Source organism: Hippopotamus amphibius, chromosome 13, assembly GCF_030028045.1.
Source record: "Hippopotamus amphibius kiboko isolate mHipAmp2 chromosome 13, mHipAmp2.hap2, whole genome shotgun sequence".
In the NCBI taxonomy this organism is placed as follows: Eukaryota; Metazoa; Chordata; class Mammalia; order Artiodactyla; family Hippopotamidae; genus Hippopotamus; species Hippopotamus amphibius.
The window spans coordinates 44,858,007-44,885,130 of NC_080198.1; the positions used below are offsets into that span (position 1 = coordinate 44,858,007).

Below are 27,124 nucleotides of genomic sequence, written 5' to 3' on the forward strand. Positions count from 1 at the left end.
TGGCCAACTGCAAGGAGTCCTGATATTCTCATCTCTGCTCATGCTTGTAAGCTAATGATCCGGTAGCACTGGTTACTCAGCTTTAAAAATATTCAGATATACCCTGCAGATAAAGACAAACCACTTCTGTATCCCTACAATCCCACTACCATAAAAGGTTACATATAAATTAAATAAATTCAGCTTTCTTAACCATTTTCTCAGCTTAAGTTTGTCCTTACCCTAAGTGAAGATATGTTCAATTTATATCCAAAATATATTTAAATATTCTAAAGGTATCATATCAGACCTATGTTATCAAAAAATGTAAACAAAATTTATCTATATTATAGTTACAAACCACTTTTTAAACTTTTTAATTCACCCTGTACTGACCCTCTTAAAAAAACTAACCAAGTCACATTTAGACTGAAAAGCTGATACGGATTTTTAAGTGCTTCCTCAGAGACGACTGCCAATTACTTAAAACTACTGTTCTTGAGTCTAGTGGTTTATTGCATCACTCAATTTAAAAGACCAAAATACGTCCATTTTGGTCTTCCAGTAATGCTCTTTCCGAAGGAGCCCCCAGATTCTGCTGTCCGAAGTAAACGTGCTGAACTGGAGGTTCTGCGGTCACCCTCAGCACAAAACTGGGACTGGGTGTCAAACAGTCTCACGCTTTCAACTGCACCTGTGAAAAATCTCAATTCTCGGGATTAGTCTGCTTTGGTTGAAAGGAACTTTAAGGATGGAAACTTGAGGTGAAGTCGAGAAGCAAAAAGAGAAACACCGATGACACTCATAAGACAATCAAAGCCTCCATTCATCCCAAGACGTCATCCTCACACTCCACAGTCAGACTGTTTCTCCTGAAGCTGCCGCGTCAGTATCTGATGTGAAGACAGGAAAGCCACTCCTATGTGGAAGAGGATTTGCCAGAGGTTCCTCAGCCCATGCAGGTACATGTTGCCCAGGCAAATAAAGAGCAGCATCAGCACCACCTTCATAGTCCTGGCTGGACTGTAGAACAGGTATAGATAACACTGAAACGACACCAAAGAGGACGTCCCATCAGAGATAAAATGGCCAAGGTCAGATGCAAGATTCACATAGCGTACCTGCCACGCAGTGTCACTTCACACACATTACCTTATTAAACTGAATTTGTCACAGTGCAGCTTGGACTCACTGGATCAGCTGCTGTTAATTATTGGAGGAAAGTGGGGATTTGGAAGAGAGAAGAAAAGTGAAACAAATGTCACAAGAGGAACTAGAACACTGCACTCCTGAAAGAAGGTAAGAAACATAGACAGAGGGACTTCCCTGGTGGCACAGTGGTTAAGAATCCTCCTGTCAATGCAGAGGACACAGGTTTGATCCCTGGTCCAGGAAGATTCCACATGCCGTGGAGCAACTAAGCCCGTGTGCCACAACTACTGAGCCTAAGTGCCACAACTACTGAAGCCCGCATGCCTAGAGCCCGTGCTCCACAACAAGAGAAGCCACCGCAATGAAAAGCCCTTGCACCGCAACAAAGAGTAGCCCCCGCTCACCACAACTAGAGAAAGCCTGTGTGCAGCAACGAAGACCCAACACAGCCAATAAAAATAAATAAATAAATTTATAAAAGAAAAAAGAAAGAAATATAGACAGAAATGCCCAAGCTGTCCTGTAGAGAAAGAAAAGATGCAGGTCAGGGGCAGACAGCCAGGCCAGGATGCTCTAACAAGATCGACTGGCCTCCAAATGAATTCTTCCTTCAGGGGGATCATAACAGGTGAGAAGCTGCCCAGAGAAGCCATGCGTTCACTATTTTAGCTTTTCCTGAGTTACAACTGCATAGGCGACCACTGTTCCCTAGACAGACTCCTTGTTATGTCTTCAAAATCATCTCTGACTCAGGGAAAGATCTCACAGAAGGGAGAGTGATATTTCCTGTATGGCTATCACACAGAAAGAGGCCATTCTTGTTCTGCAAAAGGTGGAAATCGTTTTTTGGTTCAATGTTTAAAAAAAAGAAAGGCACATTAACAAAACACAGAGCAATCTGACAAAAGCTCATGCTACAGGAGGAGGGAAAGAGTTCCCCATCGAAACAGCTATCCAAGTAAGACTGCAATTGAGGGGATGAAGATGGAACTGTAAGATTCCTGCAGCCCTGAAATACAGGCTCCAGGAAACTTCTCCTCACAACACCCAAGGTCTTGGAGACTTGTTTTCTAAAAAATGAGTGCATTTTCAATGTTGGACTGAAAATTTCTTTTTGCATAATCAGGTAATTCTTTAAAATGGGCCATTTAGAATATATGTGGAAGAGAGTGGAAGTGCCCTGAGAACAGAACTTAAGAGGAGGGAGAGGACAGAGAGGAGGGAGAGGAGGAAGAGGAGGGGGAGGAGGAAGCGGGGTAGGGGGAAGAGGAGGAGGGGGAGGGGAAAGAGGGGGAGGGGGAAGAGGAGAGGGAGGAGGAAGAGAGGAAGAAGCTTAAACATGCAGAAGAGTTACTAAAATCCTAGTCCCTCTGGAGGATGAGGAAACAGCGTCAGGTTTTTACTAGAATTAACTCTGCCTACAGGAGATTCAAAAGCTCCTTTTTACTCCACTCTTTAAGTACACAGCTTATTTGAAAATAACTAATAATCAAAGTGCTACAGTTAGTGTTATAATTTTTGTTTCATTTCCTAAGGACAGCTTTGACTCAGATGATATTACTATTAAAAACAACAAATTTCTTACCTAGTCGTGTGTTTGAAAAAAACCCACACATACACAGGTATCACTTCTGCAGAAGGACACTTTCGTACCTGGAGGCCCTGACAAGGAGCACGGGGCAGCACCCTGGCTCACACTGGTCAGGCCCAACCCAACCCCATCACAATCTCATCCTTCACTTCTTGGGGGCCCAGCCCAAATTCCTGGTTTCTGTCCTGCACTGTCCAAGGCCCTGCGGCCTAGGGCAAGTGGCTTTCCCTTTCTGAGCCCAAAGGTCTTTTTTCTGTAAAATGAGAGGACTGGACAGGATGGGTGGAGGGTCATTCCACTAAGGGCTGGTACTGTCCACGATTTGAACCAAGGCCTTGGTGGAACAAAAGCAGGATCTAGAAACTTGTTGATTGTTCCAACAGAACAAAATAAGGCCGTGGGTTTAACCCACTCACTAAAACATCAACGTTTCACCCACCTGGAAAATGCAGGCTACAAAAGGAATAAGAAAAGCCAGAATATTTCCAATTTCTTCATGTGCAACCTAAGACAAATACAAGCAACACAAAAAAAGGAATATTTAGAAGACACGAAACACTATGACATGAAGCACTTTACTTCGCATTGGGTCTGGTATGGTTGACAGTACAAAATCCCTGGCTGGCTGAGAAATAAGCCCCTATTCACGCATCAGACCAGGGGGTGACACGAAATCCTTCTGAACGCCCTGGACACACCAAGCGCCCTCCAGTGCCCACACGTGTGTGCTGAGCCCTCAACCTGGAATGCCCCCCCACCAGCGCCGCCACCTCTCAAAATCCAGCTTATCTGTCAGTACTAAGCTTTCCCCAGTTCCTTCCACCCTCAGGTATGGCCACCTCCTTAGTGGTGTTGCCACACTCTGCTCTGTGCCCCAAGGCAGGGACTATGTCGTGACCAACAAGCACCTATTCTAGGGTGCACAGATACTCGGTAGGTATCTGCTAACGAGTCACCGTAAACAGTAAGAGTGGGAATCACACCACGCACCGGCCACAGACGGGGTGGAGAAACAGAAGCCACCACTCACGGCCCAGGCCTGCTGCCGCTCCCCAGGCACCTTGGTCTCCATAAGCCCCCTGAGATGCGACCTAAGCTGCGCTTCAGACTTTAGCCACCACGTGCCTGGGTGTGAGCATTATGGCTCTATTTTTAAAACATCTATCTGTTCATGTTCATAATGGTACCATACTTTTTTTAAAAGTGTTTGAAATACTTCAAAATTTTAAAATAATATTTAGAAAGCATTGATGTAGAAGCTGCTTCGAGATGAGCAGCCTGGCAAATCAACTTGGTAGTGATACAGTTCTTTTGACAAAGACCCCAGGAGGCTGGTGTCTGAATGATATAAATCACACTGTGAGACAGCTCTCCCCATGGGGAGAAAAGAGCCTGAACCTTAAAGTCTAAGAGTCAAGCTTTTGCCCTGGATGAGCAATCCGGCCCCTGCAGTGATTCCTGGGGTCCCCAGGGCCATGAAGTGGCCTGACGTCCTTGTTGCAAGTTTTCCATTTCTCACCAATATCCCAGCAGGCCCCTTTGGCTTCTCAGGAACAGATACAAAAGAGCAAGTTTCATATTTGTTCAACTTATGACAAAGAATAAAACAAGAAGTAAAAATTTTACTTCAATTTTTAAAGCGTAGTGCATAGTAACCTTATAAATAATATATATCCCCACCCATTTCTTCCATCGTGTCTTTCAATTTAAACTGTACAGAAAAGGTCACCTGTAAAGAATGTTCTGCGAGGTGAATTCCACGAATGAGGTTCAGAGCAGCACACATGATGTTGAGAATAAGGGAGAGGACGCCCAGGGCTGTCACTGGTTCCATTCGGAAATTAGGAGCTTCGCCATGAAAAAAGAGAAGTGTCTAATGACAATAATTTCCATATGAAAGAAAAATGAACACGCACATTCACTAGACCTCTGCTCATGAAAAGGTTTATTATGTTAAACACACAAGTGCACACATATTAATTTAAAAAGCAGCTGTAGTTAGAGGGGGAAAAGGCAAGAACTGAAGGACAGAATGGATCTGGGAATCCAAGGTGAATTTCTCCCAGAAAGAGGCCCCTCTCTGGGCAAGCACAGATTTTTCAGGTGCTTCATTTCCTTTCTATTTAAAACGGTGGTTCCCAGCCAGAGACAACATGGCCCCTCAGTCAATGTCTAGAGACACTCTGGGCTGTCCCCGCCAGGGACAGGGTGCTACCTGCATCTACAGTGGGGAAGGGCCGTGACTGCTAAGCATCCAACAATGCACAAGACAGGCCCCCGAAACAAAGAGTTTCCAGTACAAACTGTCAGCAGGGCTCAGGGTGAGAAATCCTGATTTAAAGCAGTTGATGGCTTTCGTTGTAAACTGGTTGTCAAATCCTGAAGCATTTCTATGGCACACCTCAATCCTCAGCTTTACAAAAGCTTATAAAAATGGTCCATTCTTTTTCTGACAAGGACAACATTCAGTGTCAAGTGTGCTTCTGGAGCAATGCACAGCAAATGCAATTTTTTAAATCCCAAAATTATTGGGAAGAGGAGGGACACGATTTATTTCAGCTACAAGCTGTTTCTGGGACTCTAATTAGGACTAATGATCACTCTCTCTTTAAAGACAACGGCTGAAACTGATTCTGGTTCACACAATCTACTGGTGTCCCGCCCATTCGCTTGCGATGCTCCTTTTACATCAACCTTTCTTGTCCTTACATTTCCCACATTCACATACACACACACAAATATGCAGCCACAACCCAACTGAGGCCTATTATTAGTGCGTTAGCGTTTCCACTGAGCGATTCAAAGTTCCTACGAGAACAGTGCATGCTACCTGTGAGGATTCTAGCTTTGGGACAACAGGGGGAGTCAAACCACAGCAAAACGTCCTAGAAAGATAGGCAAGTTGACACTTTCTGGATTTGCTCCTCTTGTCTACGTGGTTAAAAAACAAAACATACATTACAAAGTCACCCTGTCTTCAGATTCAGCAAAAGACAAGCTTGGGGTCTGATTAGCCAGTCTTCCTTCCACAAAAGTTAAGTTCAATCCCAACATAAATTACAACAATTTATTGAACGGCATAAGAGCCAATCCAGGAATATACTGGTTGAAACAGATCACATCGAAACACAAAGTTAAGCCAAAAATGTGAACAGCTGTAATACATCACTTTCAAAATGCAAGCAAGAGTTTGGTATAAAACGGTTAAAGTAATTAGATGATTATAGTGTATATGGCTCTGTCTTCCAGGGAAGGATTCAGTTTTTACACCATTACAGAAGTCTCAGAATGTAAACATCCACTTTAGTTAAAGATTGGTTTAATTGTGTGCAACGGTAAACAAGGAATGCAAAAAGGCATGCCTTGGTATGTGCTAGGCATTGAGTGGCTACTGGTGTTAATGCCAGACTCAGTCAGGACTCCAGGGCACTGCCAGCACGTTCATTAACACCTCAGTCCTCAGATAAGCACTCGGAAATCCAAAAGCATACAGGGATGTTCTGGGGTCCCACAGAGAAGCAGAGAGTGAGAGGTCGAGAAGCCCTGCTCTGGCCCCTGCCCACTCTCATCCCCAGAGCCCTCCACTTCCTCTATCAAGAAGTGGGGGTTTCTGGGCTTCCCTGGTGGCGCAGTGGTTAGGAATCCGCCTGCCAATGCAGGGGACACAAGTTCAATCCCTGGTCTAGGAAGATCCCACATGCCCCAGAGCAACTAAGCCCATGCGCCACAACTACTGAGCCTGCGCTCTACGGCCCCTGCTCCGCAACAAGAGAAGCCACCGCACTAAGAAGCCCGCGCAGCACAATGAAGAGTAGCCCCCGTTCACCACAACTAGAGAAAGCCCGAGTGCAGCAACAAAGACCCAACGCAGCCAAAATAAATAAATCAATTTAATTTAAAAAAAAAGGAGTGGGGGTTTCTCGGTGGAGATTTGTAATGTTTCACTAAATGATGAGATAAGGACTCACTGTCAAAGGAAAAAAGGAGAGAGAGAGAGAATGTACAAAACTGTCCAGTTCGGGCTTCCCTGGTGGCACAGTGGTTAAGAATCCACCTGCCGTGGAGAAAAGGGAACGCTCTTGCACTGCTGGTGGGAATGTAAATTGATACAGCCACTATGGAGAACAGTATGGCGGTTCCTTGCAAAACTAAAAATAGAACTACCATATGACCCAGCAATCCCACTGCTGGGCATATACCCAGAGAACACCATAATTCAAAAAGACACATGCACTCCAATGTTCATTGCAGCACTATTTACAATAGCCAGGACATGGAAGCAACCTAAATGCCCATCAACAGATGAATGGATAAAGAAGATGTGGTACATATATACAATGGAATATTACTCAGCTGTAAAAAGCAATGAAACTTGGACATTTTTAGAGACATGGATGGACCTAGAGAAAAACAAATATCGTATTAACACATATATGTGGACTATAGAAAAATGGTACAAATCAACCAGTCTGCAAGGCAGAAATAGAGACACAGATGTAGAGAACAAACATACGGACACCAAATGGGGAAAGCGGGGAGGGTTGGGGGAGAATAAATTGGGAGATTGGGATACCAAATTGTACACTCTAAATATATGCAGTTTATTGTGAAAAATTAAAAATTAAAAAAAAAAAAAAAAGAATCCACCTGCCAATGCATGGGACACAGGTTCAATCCCTGGGCCAGGAAGATCCCACATGCCGAGGCACAACTAAGCCCGTGCACCACAACTATTGAGCCTGTGCTCTAGAGCCCATGAGCCACAACTAATGAGCCCACGCTCTGCAACAACTGAGGCGCACATGCCTAGAGCCCATGCTCTGCAACAAGAGAAGCCACCATAATGAGAAGCCCATGCACCAAAACGAAGAGTAGCCCCACTCTCTGTGACTACAGAAAGCCTGCGCACAGCAATGAAGACCCAACGCAGCCAATAAATAAAAATAAATACATTTATTTAAAAAAAATCTGTACAGTTCAATAAGTGACTTTCAGCAAAAGAGAATGAAAATCTCCTTTACACCATTTAAATGTGCAGACTTCACCCTGGTCAAGAAAACAACCTGCCAAGTCACTCTTCTCCTGACTTTTATCAGAAGAGTTGCCTCTCTTCAGATCAACTCACTTGTCACGGCAGTCAAGTTTTTTACAATAGCCACCTGGAAACAAGATCAGCCCATATTTTTCCCCATGTATTTTATACACCACCCCCCAACCCCCACCCAAACACCTTGCTAGTAAAACAGTCACTGTGTAAAAATACACAATCTCAACTCATTTTCATGATCAGAGAGCAGCGGGCCACTTACCAGGTTCCAAGTGCATTGGTAGGTGACCATTCATCACCCCGTTAGCCACATCCGTGTCCTCTAGAGTGAGAACCACTGGGGGCTGGAACTTGAGTTCCTCCTGAATTTTTTCTAAGCTGCTCTCCATCTGGGTGGAACTTACATAGTTAAAATGCCACTTCACTTTCTGAATGACGCTGTCTGCGAAAAGAGAGCAACCCAAGCTGAGTGTCTTCCTCACAATGGATGTTATAAGACAAGATGTACACAATGAAGTTTACGTTTCTAAGCAAGCTAATAAGTACTCAGCCAGACTCTGAAGAGCGTCAACTACACACGAAGGTCAAATGATCAGTACATATGAGGCCTGGCCTCATCAATCTCTTCAAAGCAGAATAATTAAAATGTGACAGTCTGTCCATCAGAACTTCAGTGGCAAGGGAGTCAGGGGACAGAGGCTTGAGTTTGAGCTCAGCCACAACTCTTAGTACAATCCTGGGCCATTCACAGAATAGTTTTAAGACTGAAAAATGGGGACAGTCATTCTTGACCTGATTATCTCAAGAAAAGGCATGTGAAAAAAAATTACAAATGAATGTGAATATGTTGTGCAAATTAGGATCATATATTTAAAAGGTACTGGTTTTAATTCTTTTATTTATATTAGTATTAATCCATTACCCAGTTTTTAATATGTGTTTGAAGTGAAGTCTCACACATATTGGCAAAGCAAAATCATGCGTAATTCTAACATCCACGTACTTCTACTTATCTTCTACTCTCACTTGACAATGAGCAAACATGATGCTGGGAGGATCTCCTGTGAGACTGAGCCCAGTGCTCTGGAAGGACGGTGCATGCAGAGATGAGGGGAGAGAACACAGGTCCACCAGCTGCCAATCAAATAACAGCCAAGGGCTGCTGTAGCTGTGGTCTGCTTGGGGACCCTCCTCAGAAGCAAAAGTGGGGGCTGAGAGTGGCAGTTGGACCAGTCCTCACAGGGAGACTCGGGCAGAACTCATGATCTATGTCAGAGGCCTACCAGGCTGGGGCCTGAGTACCAGGGAGTTCCCCAGCACCTTTGGGTGACACCAGAAGAGGGTGTTGGCCCCATGGCTGATGGGCCAGCCATAGACCACATGAGGGGATGTGGCCAGTAGCTTCCAGAATGCATAAGTGGCCACACTTCCAGGTGCTGGCCCGGCACCTGATCCTGTGTACCAAATGCTGCCGGCCCCTCATTCAAGAGCATCACGGGGACCACAGCAACTTACACGGAGACCAGGGAATGTCCCCCAACTCCACCTCTATTCCTCTTCTCCAGGAGCTCAAAATGTCTTGAATCACACCTGACAGAAACCGTGCATACGCTATAATTACCCTGCTATGTTTCAAAGCCCTGAGCCTCTGCACAGCCTCTCTGGCAGGGCCTAGAAAAGTATCCTCTTGCAGAGCTGTGCTTCTTAAACCTCTGAGTGAAGGACCAGTTTTTTCTTATTTCTAAATGGTGGTTGCAGACAGATACTTTGATCAAATACAACTGAAAATATTGCAGCCGTGTCAAATTACTGTAAGAATTTCTAAACTCTTGGGACCTCGCTGGTCATCCAGTGGTTAGGGCTCCACACTTCCAATGCAGGGGGTATTTACGGGTTCAATCCCTGTTCAGGGAACTACGATTCCGAATGCTGCACGGTGTGGCAAAAAAAGAAAAGAAAAGAAAAAAGAAAACCTGCAAATAATTTCTAAACTCTTATTTCTACTCTCTGTATGTCCCTCACGCTGGAAGAATGGATCCACGTACCACCCTTAAGTAGCGCTGCTCTAGAGAGGAGTCAGCAGAGTGTTCTCAGAGTGCCAGAGGGTCAATGTTTTAGGTTTATATGCCCCAGATGGTCCATCACAATGGCTCCCCTCTGCCAGAGAAGGGCAAAAGCAGCCACAGACAACCCGTTAGTAACAGAGTGAGCACGGCTGTGTTCCACTTTATTTACAAAAACAGGCCCTTGACCCACAGTTTGCTGACCCTTGCTCCAGAATAAGATACAGGTTTCACCACACTTCCACCTTGTCCCAGGCTCTGGAGAGACAAAAAGCCAGAGGGTTAAATCTCCAAGCTTGCGGGCTCCTTCTACTGCTGTGAGATCTCATGGGATGAGGCTGTTCTCCAGTGACATGTTACAGCACCTCCAGTGGTTTTCCCTGATGGTCACAGCCAAATCCAAAATGGAAATTCTACACATACAATGCCACAAGAGAGAACAGTAAATACAAAAGGGGGTTACAAACCGAATTCGAGAAAGGCGTATGGCCTGGAGGCTAGGCCAATGCAGGTGGTGTCATAGGAAGCCGTGAATTCCCACCATAGGGTCTCCAGGAAGCAGAAGGCCATGGCTGCTGGACACTGGTGGGAGCAGATAGCCATGCAGGCCACATCCCTCGAAGAAGAGAAACTGGAACAAAAGAGTGACATCCACGTTACCAGGGCACAGACCCATGGGCTCACACCCCGCACCCAGACACCACTTTGCCTCAACTCTGGACTTGCTGGGCCTTGAACAGTCCTAGAGCTGTTGGTTGCATATAGGTATCGTATCTTCAGCTAGACTTGCCTGGGACTGTGCCTTTCTTATACTTCCTCTAAAATGTATAGCAGCATTTGCCGCTGACGATGTGTGATCACTCTAACTTATTTATTATTAAATAAGCTATGGGACCACTCACCTGTAAGAAAAAAAAGTCTCAGTTTCCTCTGTGAAAATAACTGAATATTTAAGTCAAAATACAAATGAGTAGAACATTTTATATTCTACTTTTCAAAAAATGACTAAGTACCCAGAACTTCATTTGAAGTGATAGTTTTTGTTTTAGTTTGGTTTTTTTTTTTTTAATCAGAGAAAAGGTTTTCTATTTGAGGTACAGCCCAAAGTTCACACAGAATGTTAGATAATCACAGCGTGATGAGGAAGGGACCACCACGGAAGGTGGCTTCAGGCACCCAGAGAAAGGAGCTGCAGATGCGGGCAGATACAGCTCAGTTTTTGCTCCTGAGCACCCAGAGCCCACACCCCAGGGTGACAACTTCACGTGCCTGCCGTCTGGACCCCTCTTCAGGCTATGCCCCTTCTCACCTGACACCACCAGCAAGCCTGGAATTAGCCCTGGACTCTTCCTTTTGTTTTCCTGATTCTCAGATTAAATTCCCCTAAAAGGAGCCCACCTTATCAGGTCAATCAAAAATTTACTATTCAAGGGGAGCGAAAAGGACTTGGGAAGTAAAGGCCCAAATCCCGGAAAACGATGATGTAAAATCTATAACACACTATTCTGAGATTTCCAAACCTGCCTTGCCCCGATCCCTCCATAGAACGGGTTTCTGCTCTAAGCCCTAGAATAAGAAATGACACAACACACGAGGAGCACGCCTTGGTGCCCGGTTGCCTCCACGCAAATCCTGGCTCTACCATCTACTACCAGTGTGACCTCAGGTAAGTTGCTTAACCTCAGTGTCCTCCTCTGTAAAGCAGGTATAATATCATTATCTACCTTACAAGCCACGTACAGCCCTTAGAATAGCGCCTGGTCCATGGGAAACACTCAATAATGTTAGCTCTTATTACCATGATTACTGCAACCACTTGATTCCCACTTCCACCAGAGCATGTGTCCCACTGGGTTATATTCAGTTATATGTTTCTCTTGTTCCCTCACTAGACTTCGAGTTCCTTGAGAAAAGGGACCTACTTGTGCCCACTTTTGCTCCCCTGTTCCTATCACGTAAAAATGTTTTACTTTAACATCTGTTTAAAAAGTGAAAAAATTTAAAAAGCAAACACTGCAGGCAAAGAACTCTAAGTCAAGAAGCCTTTTTTCTTATTTTCTTGGCTTCCTCCCTGTCGCCCTTTTCCTTTCCTGACGTTTTAATCCAGTATCTCCTCCTGACTCACCTTTTTTCCACCCCTGCACCTAATGCAGAAAAAGCTACCAAACTAGAGGCATGAAGACTGGGTGACCCGGGCCTCCCAAGGCTCCCGGCCGCTCCGCCAGCTGATTCACTTTGCTGTACAGGAGAAACTGACACAGCATTGTAAAGCAACTATACTCCAATAAAAATTAACTATTAAAAAAATATCAAATTGTACACTTTAAATATATGCAGTTTATTGTATGTCAAAAAAATACATAAAATAAAATAAAATGGGAGATAAAAAAAGAATCATAAAAAAAATTTAATTATTTAAAAAAGAGAGGCAGGAGTTGGGGCAACAGTGCTTGAGCCCCTTTGATTCTATTGTAAATACACATAACCTTGGACCGCTATCTGATGTGAAACCTGCTTTTAACACAGTGTGATCAGCATAATGTCACCTCCACGTGTGGTGAAGAGTAACCCAAAACTGGGCTGATGTTCTGGAAGAGTGAACATGCTTGCTTACTGGATACTGAAGTCACGTCCTTCTGCAGAACCTCGACCTGGATACTGGGCCAGCCGCAAGGCTAAAGTCTTGAGCCGCCTCCTGCATTCCAGAAAATCTTGGGTGTGGTAGAAGTCAGTGGAGGCCGAGAGGGGCAGTCCATCCCTCACCCTAACCACACAGGCAAAAAGGATCATGGACATGGTCCGCAAGAGGAGTCATGAGGACACCTGAGGAAAGAAGGTCACCTTGTTACTGAGGGCCTGGTGGTGAGCCACGGATGCCCCCGTCCTTGAAATGTTCACTCTGGGTTGTTTCACCCGCACCACCACCACAAATGCAAATGTGGCTTTGATTTTTATTTCCCTGCCCTCTACCGCTATGTCACTCCTAATTGTCCTCCCTCCATTAGCGTCCCTGTCTCTTCTTCACTTGTAATCCTCCTTTTCCTTCTAATGAATCTCTCCATTTCCAGAATTAAACCAACTGTGATGAGGGTACAGAGACTTGAGGAAGCAGGACCAGAACGGCTCAGAAGCAGCAGCAGTGACAGTGGGGAGCACGACACAGCTAGCAAGATGGCCCCAAAGGGACAGGAAGAGCCTGACACTGATGCAGCAGGGATGGGGTCCAGTGACCTGTGCACTTCAGGTCACCCGGCGAGGTAGGCGCTGAGCAGTTTACTTGCCATGTCCTCACCTGAAGTGAAGGGATTCTGAGCATCTAACCTAAAGCCGGTGGCAAGGAAAGCAGAAGGCAAAAATCAAACAGAGAGGATAGTATGTCCTCCTGAATTTCTACACTGCCACAGAGCCAGTCTTCAAAATGATGACTGAGTTCCTACAGATGGCTAAAGGAAGTCATGGAGCAAATTATATTACAGTAAGATACTCAAGTTTTAACCACTGTATGTGAGCACCATTAAGAAACAAAAGAAAACAGATTCTGAGGCTTCCTGGAGCCTGAGGCAAATTAGAACAAGGTGCTTCTCAGGGTGGAAAGAGCCCTGAACCTGTTCTGCTGGCAGAGCCTAGCTGGGTTTCAGCCCCCATCTGTTAACTCTGCGGGTGCTGGTACAGGGCATAACCTGCACATCTGCACATGGCAGCCCTGGAACCAGGGACTAGTGAGGTGGCTATTACAGCTTTAATGCATCTTTCCATGCATCTGCACACCCTGTATCACAGATTCTATTGTCAGGTCCTCTACCTGGATAGGATATTAACAGGTATGTGCACTGGTGGACTTTTCTTCCAAAGGATGCTAGGGATGTAATGTGGCATCTCAATTCCCAAGAGCAGTAGGAAACAGGACCCCCTAGAGTACACACACACTCTTCACCTCGGTGCCTCTCTGCATTCTTCGCCTGTGTCCACACCCCTCAAATCTCCCAATATCCAAATCCATACCAAGGACTGTCTCCAATACACCCTCCTAGAAGTACTTTTACCTCCTCTTAATTCCCAGAGAACCTACCACTTTGTTCTCTGTTACTGACTTATCATTTCCACTACATAAGTGTAAGTTCTAAGAATAAAGACCATATCTGTAATGGATGAACGCATGACTATTCCCATTTTATGCAGGAAGAAACTGCAATGGTATAAAACTAAGAGATGGCAAAAAGAAAAATTAGTCTACCAAGCAACAGACCATACTCAGCCCATTTGTCCCATCTCCCCACACTTTCTACTGAGGGATAAAAATGCGAAAAGTCTCAGGAAATAGGAAAGGAAGAAACAAAACTACTCCTGTCTGCAGATGACATAACTGTCTACATGGAGAATCCCAAAGAGCCTACTAAAAAAACCTCCTAAAAGGAATGAGTTAACAAGGTTGCAGAACATAAGATCAACATGCAAAAATCAATTCTTTTTCTACATGCCAGCAACGAACACATAGAAACCAAAATTAAAAATAAAATACCATTTACACTCATCCAAAAAAAATGATCTCAATAAAGCTATACTTTTTTTTAATGCAATACTTAAGTGTAAATCTGACAAAACATGTATGGGACTTGTATGCGGAAAACTACAAAACATTGCTGAAAGAAATCAAAGAAGTCCTATATAAATGAGGAGCTATACCATGTTATGAATTGGAAAACTCAACATAGTAAAGATATCAATTCTCCCCACAAAGTGATACACAGGTTTAATATAATTCCTGTAAAAATATCAGCAAGATAGTTTGTAGATCTAGATAAGATTATTCTAAAATTTATATGGAAAGGCAAAGAAGCTAAAATAATTAAGACAATTTTGAAAAAGAATAAAGTGGACTCTACCTCACTATCCTATTTCAAGACTTACTGTATAGCTACAGTAACCAAGATTGTGTGGTATTGGCAGAGATGAATGAAATGGAATACAGAACCCAGAAACAGACCTACACAAGAAGAGCCAAATGATTTTTGACAATGATGCAAAAGCAATTAAATGGAGGAAGGAAAGTCTTTTCAACAAATGGCGCTGGAGCAATGAATACCTATAGACAGAAAGGAAGGAAGGAAGGAAGGGAGGGAGGAAGGGGGAGGGAAGGAGGAGGGGGTAAAGGAGGAAAGCAAAAACAGAATCTTGACCTAATCTCACACCTTACATAAAAAGGAAATCAAAATACATCATAAATTTAAATGTAAAACGTAAAACCACAGAAGTGGAAGAAAACATAGGAGAAAACCTTCAGGACTTAGGGGAAGAGGTCTTATATACGACACCAAGAGCACAATCCATAAAAGAAAAACAGTAAGTTGGATTTAATCAAAAGTAAAAACTTTTACACTGCAAAAGTCCATGTGAAGAGGATGAAAAGATAAGCTAGAGACTGGGAAAAAAACATTTGTAAACCACATACCTAATAAAGGACTCTAGAATTTTTAAAGAACTCTCAAATGATTCAGTTAGAAAATGGACAAAGTACACTGAACAGACATTTCACCAAAGAGGATACAGAGATGGCAAATAAGCACATGAAAAGATGTCCAGCATCACTAGCTGCTAAGGGAAATGCAACTTAAGATCACAATGAGATGATACTACATACTTATTAGAACAGCTAAAAAATGGTAAAGCGACAATATCAAATGCTGGCAAGCATGCGCAGGAACTGCAACTCTCACACATTACTGGTAGGACTGTAAAATGGTACGGTCACTCTGGAAAACAGTGTGGCAGTTTCTTTTAAAACTAAACATGAAATTGTCATACAATCTATCAATCATACTCTGTACTCTCTCTGCAATTTCTGGTCAGTATAATAACTTTAAAATAAAAATGGAAAAAAAAAACAATTGACAAGGTTTTTATATCACTTACTTAAATTATGCTCATACTTGCTTTTTATGTTTAAATGTCATTTTAAAATATCTCTACTAGTAGAACAATAATCTTTTATGCTAATTAACTGTAATTTTGATGATTTATGCATGAATGTTGAAGGGTATGTTTTATAAGGAGCAGCTCCATAACTATTTGACATTTCTAAACTGGAAGGTACTATACTCTCTGGATCCATTAAAATAAAAGCAACTTGCAGATAGCCAGTATTTAGTTTAAAACAGGAAAGCAGGGACTTCCCTGGTGGCGCAGTGGTTAAGAATCTGCCTGCCAATGCAGGGGACATGGGTTTAAGCCCTGATCTGGGAAGATCCGACATGCCTCAGAGCGATTAAGCCTGTGAGCCATAACTACTGAGCCCACATGCCACAACTACTGAAGCCCTTGTGCCTAGAGCTGGTGCTCTACAACAAGAGAAGCCACCGCACTGAGAAGCCTGTGCACCACAACAAAGAGTAGCCCCCGCTCACCACAACTAGAGGAAGCCCGCGCACAGCAACGGAGACCCAGCATAGCCAAAAAATAAATAAATAAATAAATAAAATTCTATCTTTAAAACAAAACAAAACAAACAAAAAACAGGAAAGCAGCGGCATGAATCTGGAAAATCTTGCCACAGTTACAGAACAATTACACAAGGACAAAGGCTCACACAGACATACAAATCTGTCTTACTAGCTCCTTCTACAGGCCAGTGGACCCTGTAACCTGGCACCATGTCTGGCACACTCTAGGAAGCTCTCGATAAAAACTTTTAAACTAATGAAACTTATTAAAAAATTAAGTTTTAAAACTAGTAACTTTTCCATGATAAATCTCTACTTTGAGATGGAAAAAGAGGTTTATATAAAGGAAATTTTTAAAAATAGAAACTGAAGTAGTAATCAAATATAGCACCCTAGTTACTATTAGGTTTTTTCAAAATTATATTTTAATCTGCCTCTGCCATTTCCTAAATCCTTTTCTCAGCATCTATTTATAAACTGCTCATGTCATAGATTATCCCTGTTCTACTGGCAAAAGACTGTGCTTAGCTCGCAGGCACCTTGTTCCCACTGGTTTCTTCTCATCCCTGCACCCTTAAACCTCTCTTAAACCCCCACCACACACACTTCTCCTCCTCTTTCCAAAAGAGAGAGAGAAAGGGAGAGACAAACAGCCTTAAACAACCAGGCCTTGCAAAACAGTAATTTAAACAAGCAAAACAAGTTTTACCTGGCACACAAATATTCAAATGCAAGGGTTCACGGCAAGGCATTATCCACTCCTCAAATCCAAAATACAGAAGAAAAAATAGAGTTCTCAGACACAGGACCTGAGAACTGGTTACCTCATTTGTAGTTCAAGAAAGTGCCTTGGGGCTTCCTGGTGGCTCAGTGGTTAAGAATCCACCTGCCAATGCAGGGGACACAGGTTCAAGCCTTGAGCAGAGAAGATCCCACATACCGTGGAGCAACTAAGCCCACGTGCCACAACTACTGAGCCTGCACTCTAGAGCCGGCGAGCCACAACTATTGAGTCCACATGCCACAACTACGAAAGCCCCCGCGCCTAGAGCCCATGCTCCACAACAAGAGAAGCCAACACAATGAGAAACCCCTACACCACAATGAAGTGTAAGCCCCTGCTTTCCACAACTAGAGAAAGCCTGTGCACAGCAACGAAGACCCAATACAGCCAAAAATAAAATAAATAAGTAAATAATAAAATAAATCTTGAAAAAAAAAAGTGCCTCGGTTCTGCATTGCTTGGGGATGGGGTAGGGAGGAGGGTAGAGGTCAAGTCTGTCATTTGTTAGAAGCTAAGAAGAGTAGGGGGCTGAATTTGATAGCAGCTATTATATGCCAGGCACTATGCTAGGAACTTTTACACTGATAATGTTATTTAATGCTCATAACTATCTATGGGATAGGCATAATCTAAACTGGACAGATGGCAAAACTGTAGCTCTGAGGCTCAAGTGGTAGAGCCAGTATTCCATCCAAAACTTCCTTACTCGAAATACTGGAAAGCCTATTATCTTTCCACTACACTCTGCTTCTCTAAATCCAACTTTGGGATTACAGCTGCTCTATTGTGCTAAAACAATTCCTTCCCCTGCAGCACTAATACTTAGAACTAATCAGAGATCTATTAATAAAAGGAACCAAGGCCTAGGGTTACACTAGTTACAACTGCTCCTTACTCATTGTATTATTTTGGATAAGTTGGTTTTCCTCTCTGATCATCAGTCATCTTTGGATGCCCGTGGATCTCTAAAAAGCTTTGGGACCCCAAGATGTCCTCTGTGTTGTAAACACAAACTCTTAGAGCTATAACAACATTGTCTAAAATGTATTTTCCATAGCAAAGTGTTATGTCAATTTAATTCTACTTAGCAATATTAAAGCACTTTCAATTATATACATTTTTATTTTGCTAAAATTATCTCCGTCAGAATTCATTCCTTTCTTAAATGTAAAATTCAGTGAAGATTTACCCTATCCACCGTCTGAGCTTTATTACTTTTCTGACCATGTCACAAATTTCACCAGTTACTTTTGTGGCTTTGATGTCTACAAACCTAATTAAGCACCGGAGTGCTTAATCCTTCTGGCTCGGGAGATCCAGATGTAATCCTATAACGGACACAAACGTTCATCACCTTCGACATCTGATGTTCAGAAAAGCTGGTCTAGTGCACCCAGTATTGGGTAAACCAAGTCTTACAATATCGGCACGCTAAGGGAAGTTTGTTATTAAAACACTCTGACGGGAGGTGGGTGGATAATTAAGGAAACAATCACCCCCTCTATCTTCTGGACACACCCCGTCTCCTCCCACTGGGGGCAGCGCTCGACCCGCATCCGGCAGCCGAGGGTCCCCGCAGGCGCGCACCTCGGGTTGTCCGGGGGTCAGGAGAGCAGCCGGCGTCAGAAAGGCGGGCAGAAGACTTCGGGAAGCCGGAGGAAGCCCTGGAGAGCTCAGCCGGGCCTGAGGGCTGGGCGGGACCGGCGGGGGGGTGGGGAGGGTGCCTCCGCCTCCAGGCCAGCCCTGCGCCACACCCGACCCCGCCTGCTCTCGGCTAACGGACCGCAGAGCCCGCCTCCGTCCGCCAGCCCTCACCTCGCCCAGACCGCGGCCTCCGGGAGTCGGCGCCCTCCCGCCGCGCCACCCTCCGCCTCCTCCGCAACCTTAGCCCACCCGGCGGACCTGGCCCCGGTCGCCGGCGGCCCAGGCGCAGGTAGGCGGCGGTGCGCATGCGCCAGCCTTGAACCACCACCCTACCCCTTCATTCGCTGCTGCTGAGCAACACCCACACCCGAACCGACCAATCCTGGTGCGCCGCCACTGCCCGGTCCCAGCGGAGTCTTGAATGAATTGGTTCTTAAAGGGCTGCGACCCAAATGGAGACGGGGCGTGGCTGCGGCGCGCCTCCCAACTTTCCTCCCATCTCCCGGCTCTCACCCGCGTGAGTTTGAGGTCCAAGCCGCTAATTCCCACGTCCGGAGATGCGAGGAGGCTTCGCGGTTTAAGCTCAGTTCCTGCCGGGATAGCGAACTGGACTGACGTGTCGAGGCAGGGAGGTTCCGCGTGACGGCGCGACACGCCCGGGGCGTGGGTTCAGCTGTCTGCCGGGCGGGAGGCCCGAGATAGGCAAACCAAAGAGCACAGCCTCCTGCCAGCCTGGATGAGGTGCCAAAGTCCGACCCCAGAGGGACACACCCCAAACTGGGGGGCGGACGTACTCACAGACGGATGACAGGCTGAAGGGGAATTAGAAAGGAGTGTTCATCCATTTATTCATTCAACACATTTCGAGCACCTCCTGCGAACCAGACACTGTGCCAGGCACTGCAGACACAGCGAGTGACTCCTGACACTAAAATCTATGTTAGGAGAGGAGGGCAGAGTGAGAGTACCCAAACTGAGCTATGTGCTCTTTCGAGAGGAGCACAGGTTTCCCTGAGAACGTGACACTGGATGAGTAGTAGCTAACTAGGCAAAGCGAAGAAGAGTGTTTCAGACAGAGAGATGTATAAAGAACTCTGTGTGGACTGCAGCAAGGCTCCTTGAAGGATGAAAACCAACTCTGGGTGGGGGTGTGGTGAGGGGAGGTGGATGGGCAATTGTTTAATAGGCATAGAATTTCAGCTGGGGAAGATGAAAAAGTTCTGGAAATGGATGGTGGTGATGGTTGCACAACAATGTAATGTATTAAATGTCATAGAACTGAAATGGTTAAAATGGTAAATTTTATGTTACGTATATTTTGCCACCAAAAAAGGGAAAGAAAGGAAAGAAACTCAGAGTTTAGAGAGTAAAGGAGTAGAGCGAGAGCCACTAGAGAGAAGAGAGGAGGTAAGACCACGTATGATCTTCCATGGTAAAGTTTGGGACAGGGGAAAACTGATTGGATTTGCATTTTGAATAAATCACTTTGGCTGCTGAAGTTAAGATCAAAGTGGAGAAAGCTCATGGAAACTGTGGTAGGACCAGTTGGGAAGCCAATGCAGTTGTCTGGGCAAGAGAAGTTGAAGCTGGAGCTTAGGCTGGAGCGATGGTAAAGAGGAAGAGAACTGGGCAGTCGGCAGAGAAATGTAGGAGCAAAATCAACAGGACTTGGTGATGAACTGGATGTGAAAGGGTGACAAAGTAGCTTTCAAGGATTATGCCAATTTCCGCAAGTGATGCTTCTCAAAGTTTACGTCCCCAGCCCAGTCGTTGGCCCTAAGTTCCAGCCAAATAGCCACAAACTTCACCATCTCCATTAGATGTCACCTCAAACTGTACACGTCTACAGCTAATTTATCACTCACACTTAGCCCTCTGTTATATGGGATGAAACCTCCTCCGAGGGATGAATACAGGAATTGTGGAGGGAGAGTCCAGCAAAGCAGATGATCCTGCTCTAGAAGGCAGAACTGCCCTGATACCCCTTTTGAGGAGTAAAGTCTTCCAAGATCTGCCTCCTAGATGAAGTGGCTGCTTCTCACTCTGTGCTACAGAGAAAACCAAACTTGCTCCCATGTTCACCATGGATGGACTAGACAAAAGAGAAGACAACCACTTCAGAGTTTTAGTAGTTGCCAGGAGGAGTAACAGTGTGGCCCAAGAGGTTGGCCCAGCTTCCTCTCTGTATCTTGCAGCAAACCACCTCCGCTGCATGATGCATAGGCTGTGCAGGGCAGTGGTTAAGAGCAAGAATTCTAAAGCCAGACTGCTTCTGTTCAGATACTGGCTTTGCCCTTAATAGCTATGAGACCTTGGGCAAGTTACTTAACTTCTGTTTTCTCATCTGTAAAATGGGGAAAATAATAGTGTTTTTTAAGGTTGTAAATCTGATTTCAAAAAGGTTGGGGCGGGGGCTGTGGGGGGAGCAAAGGAAAAAGAGGCCTATATGGTAGTTTCCCCCTTAGCAAAGAGTAAAGTTGACACCGGTGTTTTCCTTGGCCCTACAGGGTTTGGCTTGGCAGGAGGCAATGCCCAGGGTTCAGGCTCCAGAAGCAGGCCTGGAGGCAACACAGTGGTGTTGAAAGAGCTGTGCATTTGAAGCCAGATATCCAGGTTCCAGTCTCGATTACTGTGTGACCCTGGGCAAGGTGCTCCCGCAAACAGCCCGTTCCCAAAGTCTGAAAGGTGAGGCGCTGACGCCGGACCCCACCCGGAGGCTAGCTTAACGCAAACGCAAGAGATCCAAGAACAGCCCCGGAACCGCAGGGGCGGGGCCGGAGAAGGACGCTGAGCAGCGCTCTTGCGCGCCCAATCACAAATGACGTTCCGCCTGTTCCCCGCCCCCTTGGGGGAGGACCCAATCAACGACTAGAGCGTAGGCCCACCTATCCTGGGTCCCTGCTGCGGCCGTAGGGGTCCTGGAGCTGCTGGTCCGCTCAGGTATAGTTTCGCTGGCGTCTGCAGGGCCTGAGGCCGGGTTCCAACCTGGCTTCCCGGGATGTCGGTGGCCTTCGTACCGGACTGGCTGAGAGGCAAGGCGGACGTCAATCAGGAGACGATTCAGCGGGTGAGCGCTAACGCAGGCAGAGAGATCTTAGTAGAGATCCTGAAGGTTGCGAGTGCTGGAAGCTTCCTGGAGTGAGCAGCTGAGACTGGTGGTGTGCGTAGAGTGACTTGCCATGAGATGGGGATGAAGTCAGCAGAGTCGCTGGGGCTGGAAAGCCCCGCATGGGGGCGGGGGGAGGGGTGGGGGAGGGAAAGGAGGCAGTTGTCCCGGCCGTCCTGATGTCGTGCTGCACTGACCCTTTGTTTAATCTTTCAGCTTCTGGAGGAGAATGACCAGTTGATCCGCTGTATTGTGGAATATCAGAACAAAGGCCGGGCGAATGAGTGCGTCCAGTAAGTCCATTCCCTATTCCCCTGACTTTTGAGTGTGGAGAGGAAGCCCGTACGGGAATGCAGCAGCCGACCTGAACTAGGAGTCTTGAGTGATTGATCGCAGATGAGGCTCAGAGAGGTTACTTACCTGCCCAAGACCATACGGACAGTACATTGTGAAGCCTGGAGTCATACGTGGCTCCCTCTTCAAAACATGAATTGTGCTCATTGCAAAGACTCCACGTGAAGCCATGTCAGACGATGACAACAGGGATAGGGAGGAAAGCACTCGGAAAACTACTCTCAGGAGATGATGAGAGGCTGCTTTCTGGTTGTGGATCCCTGGCTCATACTTTTTTGGTAACACATGCAAAGACCAATAAAAGATTTCCAAGTTAAGACAGAGGTAAATTTAGCACAGTAATTTAAAGTGCTCTCTAGCCATACGCCAAAATGAGAAAAAACAGTATCTTTTCTAAATGTAGTTCCAGGAATTATGCCCCATGTATTAAAAAAATTTATTTCATTGTTACTGAACCCATACTTTTCCCACCCCCTAAAGAAAGTAACCTGCAGTCCCTCACTGAACAGCTCAGTGGAGTAGTAGAGATACCCATCTTTGGGTAAGTCTTTCCATTGGACGCTGGCATTTGGTAATTTGCTTTTGTACAGTTTATAGTAAACACTCTCATTTTTCTACGTGGAAAATAGTTGCAAAACACTCCTTTTGGTGCAGTGATTCTCAAACTATGGGTAAGAAAGTTATCAAAATCTCCTAGTGGACCTTTTCACATTGCACAGTCCATGCTTCCTGCCCCCTAGTCTGATTTGTCTTCCTATGTGGAGGGCTCTACCCCCTGATTGAGAATCGCTGTTACAGTAAGTGCGCATTGATCATGGAAGTGTCTTGTCCCTTCTTTAAATTTGTTCAAGAATTTTTTTTTGGCCATGTGGCATGTGGGAACTTAGTTCCCCAAACAGCGATCGAACCCGTGCCCCCTGCAATGGAAACACGAAGTCCTAATCACTGGATCACCAGGGAATTCCTTGTTCGATATTTTATAAGTAATACTGAGTACCAGGCACTGTTTCAGCCCCTGAGGAATCAGTACCAAAACAGATACCAGATCTGCTTTCATGGAGCTTACCTTCTAGACTGTAGAATCATATAATTAGGCACATACTAATAAGAATGAAGCAGGGTAAGTGGGGGGAAGAGTGCTCGTTTATGCAGGGTATATTTGATGTGACATTTGAGTAGACGCCTTAGGTGAGGGAGGCAGCTATGCAGATATGTGAATCAGAGAGAGCTTCAGGTGGAAGAGCCCCCCAGGCTAGAGCATGCTGGATATCTTCAAGTCATAGCAAGGAAGTCACTGTCCAGAACTCAGTGAGTAAAGGGAAAGTGGTAGGAGGTGAGATCAGAGAGGGTAACTAGAGGCCTTGATCATGTAGGGCCTTATAGGCCCCAAGGGCTTAGCCTTACTCATAATGAGATGGGAGCCTTTGGAGGGTTTTGAACAGAGGTATGACATGATCTTGACCTAAATTGTACAGTGATCACTCAGGCTGCTATGTGGATAATTAGAGTAAGGGTGCAAAGGTAGAACAGGGAGACAGGATAGGAGACTGCAGTACAGTAGTCCAAGCAAGACGTGATAGTGGCTTGGCCTAGAGAGGTAGCTATGGAAGTGAGAACAGATGAGATTCTGGATATATTTTCCTTCAATATGTTAAATGAGAAGGTTGACAGCACTGAGTGATCCAGTCAGTGGATGAGCCATTCACTAGAGTGGATAAATTCTTTTCCAGTTTTTTGCTTATGTTCAGTAAAATCAAACGTCTAATTTTTACCTTTTTCACCCATAGGTACCAGCATGTGTTACACAGAAATCTCATTTATTTGGCCACCATCGCAGATGCCAACCCAACCAGTGCTTCAAAAGCAATGGAATAATCTTCCAGTTTGCTGTTGTGAGGAGTAATTGAATATAGTCTATTTCCTAGGAAATGGAGACAGGATTTTTACCAACTCAACTGCTTAGAAGGTGAATGGAACCTCTGTGGCTCTTTTTAAAAATGTTAAAACATCAAGAAAGCTACTAAATTAACCATATTCACAGTGTAAATATTTATTTTTATAATTAAGCGGATTCCCTCATTTAAGTTGACTCCAGGTGTCCTCCTTCCTGAAATAAGTGTGTTTGGATAACAAAGACATCACAGGCATCTTCAAGTCTACTTTTTTAGTTTCAACATGAAGAGGAAACAGGGCAGGTATTAGGCAAGACTCCCAACTGAGACTCTGCCAATGGACATATAACTGTGTGTTTTCTCCTACCAGTCTGTGGTTGTGGATCCCCTGACTGCTCTTTTCAGGTTGCTTTGAAATAAAGCTTACCTTTCCACAAAATACTGATATTGTGGTATAGAAATTTTCATGTAATAAGTCTTCCATTTGGTTTTTGAGAAGAAGTGTAAAGACTTTAAAATATATGTAATAACACCATTATCGTTGCTAACAAAATTAATAGTAATTCTTTATTATCTAACATCATCTACTAATAGAAGATGTGACAGGGGAGAAAGAGTATCTTTGTCTTTCTATTCTTTAAAGGTTCTTAGCTAGGCCTCTATAACAAAAGACAGATTAACAAAAGAAAAGCATGCAATTTATTTAATATAAGTTTTATGTGACATGGGATCCCTCATAAGGAAATGAAGACCCAAAGAAGCAGTTAAACCTGAGTGTTCTTATACTAAGTTTGATGAAAAGTAGAAAGTCATGGGAAAATGTGATAGGACATAAGGGTATGAGCTAAGTGTAGTAAACTGGAGGAAACTTAGCAATGCCTTTTTGTTCAAAATCTGTGTCCCTCTGGGTATAGGGAGGGCACCTGTAATAGGAGGGTCTCATGACCTGCTTCATGGAAGATAGTCTGAGAGTCCTTTCAGCATCTGCCATTTCTCAAATTCCTTCAGCTTAAAATATTCAGTATGCCAAGATGCCATATTTTGGAGTAGCGTATCCTGAATTCCACGATGTTCAATTTTCTTCTGTTGCCACAAAATGTGTTTTTGTTGGTGTGTCTGAATCAGGATCCAGACAAGATTCACACCCTGCATTTTGTTGATATCTCTTAAGTCTCCAAAAATACTTAACAGTTCCCTTTTCTTTTCTTTGCCATTTGTTGAAAAAACTAGGTCATTTGCTCTAAAATTTTTCACATTTCTGTTGTATCCCTGTGTTGTCATTATATCTGTCCCACTAATCGCCCACTTTTCCTATAAACTGGTAGATCTAGAGGCCCATTCAGACTCAGGTTCTAATATTTTTGGCAAGAATACATCAAAAGAAGTGATTGGTACTAGCTTTTGCATCAGATCAGGAAATAACCTGATTTATTATCAAGTTCCTGATAGCCTTTCCCTTAAATTATGATCTAGCCAACTTTGATCTGTTACTTCATCAGGGATTACATAATGGTGATTTTCTATTTTATCATTTTTTTTGCTTCTGTTAGCTTTGTTCTATAAAGAACTTTCCCTCTTTGAAACTTACCTGTTAAATGAGGCAAAGAGATTCTTGTAAGTGAACCCAAAATTAAAACCTCCTTTTGTTGGAGTCAAGGGTTGCAACCCAGGGAAGCTGTAATGTGTAAACAGTGAAGAGAGACCTCATTTCGAGTCCCAGATCTATCACTACCTCTGAAAGCTTTGCTTCCTCAACTCTAAAATGGGGATGATGAAAGTATCTGCCTCCTGACTTGTGAGATGGAGATAATGCAGCTGAGAGTTGGGCACTTGGTAAACATTCAAGTGTGTTAGCTTTGATGTGTTGACTGAAGGCTCTGGCCCTTTCTAGGCCTTCTCAAGTCTGGGAGGGAGCCTGCTCCCCCACCCATTCTGCCATCTGTAAGGTTCTAGCCCATCATTGGTCTCCTCCCTCCTCTACTATTCACATGGTTTGTGCTCATACCCTATGCCAAGTAGGCTGCTCATGGGCCTAATCTGATCAGCAGATATGGTGGCTGCAATGTCTTTGGTTTTGAATTAGTTGGTAATATATAAAAAATAAGAGGATTTCCCATGAAAACCTGGCTTTCTAGCAATGCTGGGTTACCAGCAGCTGGAGTGGGATTGCAGCCGCCCCCCTTTATTAGACAGCTTGAACACTTAAAAATCTGTTAAGAGGGTGGATCTCTGGACTTTCCCCGGGTCCAGTGGTGAAGACTCCGTGCTTCCACTGCAGGGGTTGCGGGTTCCACCCTGGTTGGGGAACTAAGATCCCACATGCTGTGTGACACGGCCAAAAAATTAGAAGAAAAAAAAAGGGTGGATCTCATGTTGTGTTCTTACCACAATAAAGTAAAACTAAAAAGAGAAAGAAAAGGAAGGAAGGAAGGAAGGAAGAAAAAAGAAAGAAAGAAAGGAAGAAAGAAAGAAAGAAAGAAAGAAAGAAAGAAAGAAAGAAAGAAAAGAAAGAAAGAAAGAAAGAGAAAGAAAGAAAAAAGAAAGAAAAAAAGGAAAGAAAGAAAGAAAGAAAGAGAAAGAAAGAAAGAAAAGAAAGAGAAAGAAAGAAAGAAAAGAAAGAAAGAAATTACAAGATCACCAGATCCTACGTAGAGGGGAGAAAGAGTTATTGTTTAATTGGTACAAAGTTTTAGTTTTACAAGATGAAAATTGTCCTGTGGAGAGATGGTGGTGATGGTTGCACAACAATGTGAATGTGGTTAATGCCTCTGAACTGTAAGCTTAAAAACAGTTATAAGATCATTTTATGTAAAGTATATTTTACAATTTTAAGGAAATAACAGAAAACAACAAAAACCCAAAGCTGTGGCCCCAGCCTAAAGATACATCACTATAACAAGACTCCAGAAATAGAATCGCACATATGTGGTCACAAAGCCAAGGTAATTCAATGCATAAAAAACAGTCAACAAATGGTTGTGGAATTACTGCATAGCCCTACGGGAAAAAAATGAACCTCAACTTCTACCTGACACCACACCCACAAATTCTAATAGATCACAGACTTACACCAAA

The 27,124-nt window shown here is 44.3% G+C and overlaps 2 protein-coding genes across 7 annotated transcripts; one reads left to right on the forward strand and one right to left on the reverse strand.

Moving 5' to 3' along the window:
• Nucleotides 1–472: 472 nt before the first annotated feature.
• Nucleotides 473–19,460, reverse strand: SEC22C (SEC22 homolog C, vesicle trafficking protein). Of its 6 annotated transcripts, none has more exons than XM_057706496.1 (7): nt 19,211–19,460; nt 12,447–12,655; nt 10,300–10,463; nt 8,032–8,211; nt 4,452–4,570; nt 3,162–3,227; nt 473–1,025 (listed from the first exon to the last, which is right to left on the reverse strand). In XM_057706496.1, exons 2-7 carry the CDS (start codon nt 12,626–12,628, stop codon nt 825–827), a joined length of 912 nt encoding a protein of 303 aa, XP_057562479.1. In that variant the 5' UTR covers nt 12,629–12,655; nt 19,211–19,460; the 3' UTR covers nt 473–824. The 6 variants fall into 6 exon arrangements, with proteins under 6 accessions (XP_057562479.1, XP_057562480.1, XP_057562482.1 ...); XM_057706497.1 differs by lacking the exon at nt 19,211–19,460 and adding an exon at nt 18,869–19,010; XM_057706499.1 differs by lacking the exon at nt 19,211–19,460 and adding an exon at nt 18,956–18,973.
• Nucleotides 19,461–21,545: 2,085 nt separating this feature from the next.
• Nucleotides 21,546–24,488, forward strand: SS18L2 (SS18 like 2). Its single transcript, XM_057706100.1, has 3 exons — nt 21,546–21,764; nt 22,020–22,096; nt 23,945–24,488. Exons 1-3 carry the CDS (start codon nt 21,696–21,698, stop codon nt 24,030–24,032), a joined length of 234 nt encoding a protein of 77 aa, XP_057562083.1. The 5' UTR covers nt 21,546–21,695; the 3' UTR covers nt 24,033–24,488.
• The last annotated feature ends 2,636 nt before the right edge of the window (nt 24,489–27,124 follow it).